This window comes from Dromiciops gliroides, chromosome 2 (assembly GCF_019393635.1).
Source record: "Dromiciops gliroides isolate mDroGli1 chromosome 2, mDroGli1.pri, whole genome shotgun sequence".
Lineage (NCBI taxonomy): Eukaryota > Metazoa > Chordata > Mammalia > Microbiotheria > Microbiotheriidae > Dromiciops > Dromiciops gliroides.
This window is the reverse complement of record NC_057862.1, coordinates 638,437,960-638,445,043: the sequence shown is the minus strand read 5'-3', so window position 1 is coordinate 638,445,043 and position 7,084 is coordinate 638,437,960. Positions and strand designations below refer to the sequence as shown.

Here is a 7,084-nt window from a genome sequence, read left to right as displayed (position 1 = left end):
ACCCATCTCAGCTGGGAAGGCCACCCTTAGTAGACACAGGGGTTGCAAGCACTAAGCATCACAGGACATGTTGGAGGGAGGGGGACAGTTTTCTTCACATGTCCAGAGCTCTAGGGACTCCCATTAGCCATTTAAGAGATCTCACCTTCTCTTGAACTCAACTCCCTCTTCTGAGCTTCCCTGTCAAGTCATATCTCCCTAATGTGTGCCACACCACAGTGTTGTCCTTCAGGAAACCACATGAGCCTACTTGGGCAGGGGTGTTACAGAGGTAATGGTTCTTTTAAAAACGAAGAATCAAAGGTTGTCTAATTTATCAGCTAAGAGGTCGTTGGTAACCTTGGAAGGGGTGCCACAGGAAGCCAGAAGGCAAAGGGGTAAAGTGAGGTGGCAAAAGCGACAAGTGAAGACAACTTTTTTCTAGGAGTTAGGTAGAAAGGTGGAAAAGAGATAGGCCAATGGTCTGAAGGGATGATGAAGCCAATTAAAAGGTTTTTTCCTCGGGCTACTGGAGAGCTGGGCATGTCCATAGTGGTGGGGGGAAAGGCAGTAAATTAAGAGAGTAAAGATGAAAACGAAAGAAAAGAGCAAAGAGAGAGCAGGAGGAGGGAAGAGAAACAAAGACAGGGAGAAGCAGACAAAGAGAGACACACAGAGAGACAGAGACAGAGAGAGAAAAAGAGACAGACAGAGGGAGATGGGGGGGGTGTCACTTTTCCTTAGAGATTTTTCTTCTCTCAAGTGGTTTCATGACACAGGAAGATTCTTCCCACAAGGTGGGAAGTGTCAAATGTCACAGTGGATAGGCACTGGGCTTGGCTTCAGGAAGACCCAGCTAGCTGTATGACCCTAGGCAAATCATCTAACTTTTTTTTTTTTTTAGTGAGGCAATTGGGATTAAGTGACTTGCCCAGGGTCACACAGCTAGTAAGTGTTAAGTGTCTGAGGCCAGATTTGAACTCAGGTACTCCTGACTCCAGGGACGGTGCTCTATCCACTGCGCCACCTAGTTGCCCCAAATCATCTAACTTCTGCCAATCTCAGTTTCCTCCCCTGTGAAATGTGGATAATAGTAGCACCTACCTCCCCTTGAACCTTAAAGTGCTCTATATGTACAAGTTATTATGATTATTACCAGGAAGGGTCTGGATGAGGCATCTAGGTTTGAACAATCTGAGACCAATTGATCTCCCAGTGACGCATCTCCTCTGTGGGATGTGACTAGTTAGTCACTAACTATACTTTCTGTCCCTGTGGTGATATGGACTGTTTCCATCATGACTCCCGGATTCCACTTTATTGTACTTAGGACCAACGTCTATGCCTGAGGGAGAAGGGGGCAAGGAAGGGGAAGGGGATAGAACATTTGGAGAAGTTGAAAATCTTAGAATGCCTGAGATGGAAGGGAACCTCCGAGATCAATTTCAACCCCCTCATTTTCAGACAAGGAAACTGTGTCAGAGAGAGCCAAAATTATCCTAAGGTCACCCTGTGAGTCATTAGCATAACTGATGAGGGGCAGAGCTACCCTCCCAGGGCCACCAGTCGGGGGGGGGGGGCCCACCCCACGCACCCCTGCAAGTCCTCAGTAGTGGTAGCAGAAGTAAATAGGAAACAGGTAGTGCCAGTGTTTGATGCTTCTTCCCTAGGGGAGGGGGCCCTAAGATGAGATGGGATATGGGGCCAGGGATAGGGTGGGGAGGGGAGGATTCTCCAGAGAAGGGCTCAGGTAGCCTCCCTGCCCCCCTCCACTCCTCACCAACATCTCAGCCCCTCCTCCTTTGGTAGTCAAGGTGAAAGTGAAAGCTGAAGTTACAAGAAAAGGAAGCATCCAAACGTTGTGCACGGTCGCTCCCCTCGCTGTCCTGCGGGAGCCCAGACCCCAGCCCTCCCCCGGCGCCTCCTTTTCGTCCCTTCCTGACCTCCCTAACCTTTCCAGCCTCCCCTTTAGCACACCTGCTGAGCCTGGAGCAGCCTCCTTCCCAACTCTTTGCCTCCCATGCAGTCAGCTCAGACCACGCAGCACCCAACCTGGGAGACCCAGGGGGGCTTCTGCTTCGAAAACTGCCAGAGGTAAGAGGAAGCCAGGTTGAGATTGGGGGCCGAGGGGGAGATGGTGCGGTCCCTGATCCCCCTCTCTGAAGTGGCTTTGAATTTCTGGGAATGGAAAAGAAAAGTGAAACTGGTTGGGTGGGGGAAGGGAGAGGGGATTTTGGAGAGGTTGGTTGGTGTTCTTCTCAGATGGTAGGTCCTAAGGCTGTCCTGGGGGTGTGGTGGGGAGGAGGAATAACTACAAAGAATCCCCCAACTGAAAAAAATGTAAATTTAAAAAAGAATCCTAAAACTGGATAGAAATGTTCAAGGATATGTTTGAGGAACAAATATCTAAACGTACCTTCCCAAGGAACTAGGAAGAGCCCTCTTGTGTGATTCCTGGCTTCAGGGGGTCTTCTCTTCCTTTTCCCCACACCGCAGAAATGCATTTCTGGAGACTTCCCTACAGGGACTATGTGTCCCCCGTGCCCGAAAAACTGGCACCACCATTGCTGGCCTTGTGTTTCAGGTGAGGTGGGGTGGGAGATAGGGCAGCAATGAGAGGGACAGATCAGCCAGGGGGCTTGAGGGGAACTGATTGGGGGGTGAGGAGGGGAATGTAGAGATGGCGCTAGTAAGGCATTGAAGGCTGGAACTAAGTACCAACCTTTCTTCCAGGAAGGAGTCATCCTTGCATCAGACACCCGAGCCACCAACGATTCAGTCGTGGCCGACAAGAACTGTGAAAAAATCCACTTTATCGCCCCCAACATCTAGTGAGTGACTTTTCCTATCAGCTTCTTCCCTACTCAACGCCACACCCCCCCTCCTCCTTAGTGTATAGGAATTAGAGGTGGAAGGGGCCATCAGAAATCATTTAGGCCAGCCCTCTTATTTTACAAATGAGGAAACTGAGTCCACAGGGGAGGAAGGGAATTAGTGGCAGAGCTGAAATTAAAAAAAGAAAAAAGAAACCAACCCTCTGGCTCCAAAACCATAATGAATACTAGCTGGCCTTTTGCTCCAGGCTTCACCCCCCCACACACCCCAAGCCCAGTCCAGCTTGATTCTCTCTCTTTCTCTAACACTGCCTCCCCCCTCAGCTGCTGTGGGGCAGGAGTGGCAGCGGATGCAGACATGACCACCCAGATAATGGCGTCCAACATGGAGCTACATGCTTTGTCCACCGGCCGGAAGCCACGGGTGGCCACCGTCACACGCATGCTGCGGCAGATGCTCTTCCGGTGCCGTGGGAGCTGGGGGAGATCTGGGAATGCTTGGGATGGGCACTGGAAGATAAATGGGGTGGGAGGCAAAGGAGGAAAAGGGGGCTGGTTTGGAGAAACTGGGTGTGGGGAGAAGAAATGATGAGATTTCTCCCTACAGCTACCAGGGCCATATTGGGGCCTCCCTGATTATAGGTGGAGTGGATATCACCGGCCCACATCTCTACAGCGTCCACCCTCATGGCTCCTACAGCCATCTACTTTTCACTGCCATGGGTGAGTCCCTGATCCCTAATCAGATGGACCTCCCTCCACCCCCAGACTCCTAGAATCACAGAATCTCAGTTGGGAATCACCCCAAGGCCATCTGGTCCCCAATTTTACACTGAGAAATCTGAGGCTCAGATAGCTTAGGTCGTTGGCCCAAGGTCACATGGGGAGTAAATGGAAGAGGTAAGATTCAAAACCGGGGCCTCTAACTTCAAATCTCTACTCTGCTTCCTTCGGCAGGATGCCAAATAATGGCTGGAAAGGGTTTCTTTATATTCATTCTGCTATTTTTTTTTTTTAATTTGGCAGGGCAATGAGGGTTAAGTGACTTGCCCAGGGTCATACAGCTAGTAAGTATCAAGTGTCTGAGGCTGAATTTGAACTCAGGTCCTCCTGAATCCAGGGCCAGTGCTTTATCCACTTAGGCACTTAGCTGCCCCACTTTACATTCCTTCTGAATCTATTCCAGTATAACTTCCATGGCAGCTGGGTGGCTATTCATCTTGGAGTCAGGCAGAACCGAGTTTGAATCCTTGTCTTACTAGCTGTGTGACCCTAGGCAAGCTACTTGTCTAGCCTCACTCAGCCTCGGTTTCCTTAGCTATAAGATGGGCCTATCAATAGCACCCTATTTCACAGGGTTATTGTGAGAGAACGAATACTTTGTAAGCTTTAAAGGACTAGCTATTCTTAGTAGTAGAGTCCTCTGAGACTAAATGTGCCTAAAGATATTTCCCCAATAGACCTCCCAGTCCTATGTGTAGGTGGGAAGCAAACCAGCACTTTAGGTGTGTCTTGAGGGATTGTGGGAAGGGTCCCTCAGGGGAGAAAGCTGAGGGAGTATGCCTAAAACCTAGCCGCTCACTGCTATTATCCCCTCTCACCCTACAAAAGGCTCTGGACAAGGACCGGCCATCTCTGTGCTAGAGGATCGCTTCAAACCAAATATGACGGTGAGAGCTCCTCTCCCCCGCACCGTCTCTGGCCCACCATCCTCATCCTCCCCCTCTCCTCAGTTCCCTCCTGTCTTCTCATTCCTCCCTACCCGCTGCTCTACAGAAACCAGCTTCCTTTGCCGTGGGGAGCAACTCTCTGGTTATTTGCAGCACTGTGTGTGGGAAATGTTTTCCTTATTGCAAACCCATCAAAGAAAAGTCCCTGAGCCTGAGTAAGCGAGTAGCAGCAAGAAGCAGAGAGAAGCAGGAGGCGCTGAGCTCAGGACGGTCCACCCCCTCCCCTGCTTGGCCAAGAAATGAGAACGCATTAGGGGGCTGAGTGGTGGAAAGAACTGCACGGCTTTGAAAGGAGAAGAGAAGGCAGCCTGTTCCTATGATAGGATACTTGTAAAACACTTGGTCAATCTTAAAGTGCTTAGGTGTGTTCCCTACCAGATAGGAGGGAGTTGGCAAATTGTAGATGAGCTATAGGAATGGGGAGGGGGGGGGCGGGCAATAGAGTCAGCTTGGTCCCAGGGTCCAATAGGTACAAGCTGCAGAGGCAGATTTTTTTTTTTTGTGAGGCAGCTAGTAAGTGTTAAGTGTCTGAGGTCGGATTTGAACTCAGGTACTCCTGAATCCAGAGCCGGTGCTCTATCCACTGCGCCACCTAGCTGCCCCTGCAGAGGCAGATTTTGACCAAATGCTCCTAAGGCCACCTGGCAACAGGAGTTCAAAACAGGTGAAGAAACCCAGCTTCACTCAAGGGTAGATAGAGCCCCCAAATGGGGCAGAGTGAAGTACAGGCACGGGGGGCTGGGGGACCAAGGCCTCTGAGATTCTGCCCTGGTCTGGGGTTGGTTCCCTTGGAATCCAGTCCCTCTGCCCTGCGGGCTCGTTCCTTCTGGACTTTTTTTTGTTCTGGTTCTGTTAGACCTCAGTTTCTTAGTGAAAGGCTTCTGGAAGGTTTTTTGTTTTGTTTTGTTTTGTTTAATTTTGGTGAAAGGTCTTATCTTAATCCAATGGCCCATGTGCCTAAGGAGCATTGAGATTGGCAAAGTTCTTTCCTCAGGACAATCCTATGAGAGAGGCAGCCGCATTAAATAAAAGAACTTTGTCCACACTTCAGCTGGGCTGGGCTAGGTTGGGTTGGGTTGGGTTGGGCAGGGCTGGGCTGGGGAGATCATGGTGCCTTAGGAGGCTGGGCCTGGTGGAGATAAGAGAGATGGGGAATCGGCTGCCTCACCTTTGGAGAGAACACATGAATGAGACCTGGGGGGGCAGGGATTGGAGGAGTGGAGGATGCAGAGGGGAATGGATGGATGGGTGGATGGGGGAAGGGGTGAGACCGGGATGACTGATCCCTTCCCCACTAAAGTATTTCCTCACTCTGTTCCCCTCACTTTTTCTGCCCTATTCATCCCCTTTCCACTTCCCCCATCCCCTTCATCTCTCTCTCTTCCCTCACTGTCCCCCTTTGCCATTTTTACCTCTGTCTTCCTCTCTTCTATGTCCACTCGATGCCTCTTCTCTTCTTTCCTCTCTGTCCCCTCACCTTTCCCTTCTGTTCCCTCATCACCTCCACTCACTTTCTTCCTTCTTATTTCCATGTCTTCTCAATGCCTTCATTTCCCTTTATTTCTGTACTCACTGAACCTCTCCCTCTCCTTCACCCTAATCTTCCTTTCCCACCTCTGGCTGTCCCCTTGCCATCCCCCAGCTGGAGGAAGGCCGGCAGCTGGTGGTAGAAGCAGTGACTGCTGGGATCCTGGAGGACCTGGGCTCAGGAAGCAATGTGGATGTGTGTGTGATCACCCAGGCTGGGGCCAAGATCCAGAGGGCAGTGAGCACTCCGGCTCTTCTCTCTAAGAGGTGAGGAGCCAGGGGCAGCTAGGTGGCGCAGTGGATAGAGCACCGGCCCTAGAGTCAGGAGTACCTGAGTTCAAATCCGGCCTCAGACACTTAACACTTACTAGCTGTGTGACCCTGGGCAAGTCACTTAACCCCAATTGCCTCACTAAAAATAAACAAACAAAAAAAGAGGTGAGGAGCCAGATACCAGGCCTGGGGAGAACAGGTGGTGATGGGAAGACACAAAGGAAAGGCCATGTCGAGGACAGGATGGAGGGAGGGTGGAGAAGAGTATCAGGGACAGCAGGAAGAACATAAATGCCCTACTCCCCAGGCAGGGAAAGTACCGCTACCCGGAGGGCACAACAGCAGTGATGAAGGAGACCGTGACACCCCTGACACTGGAGATGATCGAGGAGACTGTGCAGACAATGGAGGTGGAGTGAGTGAGCGAGCCCCCACGGCCACAGGGTCCCATCCCATCACATGGGAAACTCCCGGGACAATAAACATCTTCAAAATGAGCCCTGAGCCTGAGAGTTTCTGGACCCTGCACGCCACCATGACAGGGGTGAAAGGGGCACACGGATGTTAGGAGAGATGGCCCAGCACATGGGGGAGCTGCATAAATAATGATTGATTGATTGGAGTGGCCACAAGCTGACCCAGAGTGGCAGGGAACAGCCCATGGCTTGCTCCCCAAGGTTTCCTCTAACAAATCCGGTGTCCCAGAGTGGGCATCCCAAGGCTGCTGCCATCATGCGAAGC

At 51.2% G+C, this 7,084-nt stretch overlaps 1 protein-coding gene across 1 annotated transcript; it reads left to right on the top strand.

Annotated features, from left to right (window-relative positions):
- Window positions 1–1,806: 1,806 nt before the first annotated feature.
- Window positions 1,807–6,840, top strand: PSMB10 (proteasome 20S subunit beta 10). Its single transcript, XM_043985820.1, has 8 exons — window positions 1,807–2,073; window positions 2,476–2,563; window positions 2,713–2,810; window positions 3,138–3,278; window positions 3,421–3,536; window positions 4,425–4,483; window positions 6,186–6,337; window positions 6,651–6,840. The coding sequence occupies exons 1-8, from the start codon at window positions 2,000–2,002 to the stop codon at window positions 6,760–6,762; spliced, it is 840 nt and encodes a 279-aa protein (XP_043841755.1). The 5' UTR covers window positions 1,807–1,999; the 3' UTR covers window positions 6,763–6,840.
- Window positions 6,841–7,084: the final 244 nt, after the last annotated feature.

What these genes read in the sequence shown, in the direction of transcription:
- PSMB10 (XM_043985820.1), top strand. Translation starts at nt 2,000, where the DNA reads ATGCAGTCAGCTCAGACCACGCAGCACCCAACCTGGGAGACCCAGGGG. An exon ending in TCTACTTTTCACTGCCATGG is followed by an intron (nt 3,537 to 4,424) that starts GTGAGTCCCTGA and finishes ACCCTACAAAAG; the next exon opens with GCTCTGGACAAGGACCGGCC. An exon ending in CCGGCTCTTCTCTCTAAGAG is followed by an intron (nt 6,338 to 6,650) that starts GTGAGGAGCCAG and finishes CCTACTCCCCAG; the next exon opens with GCAGGGAAAGTACCGCTACC.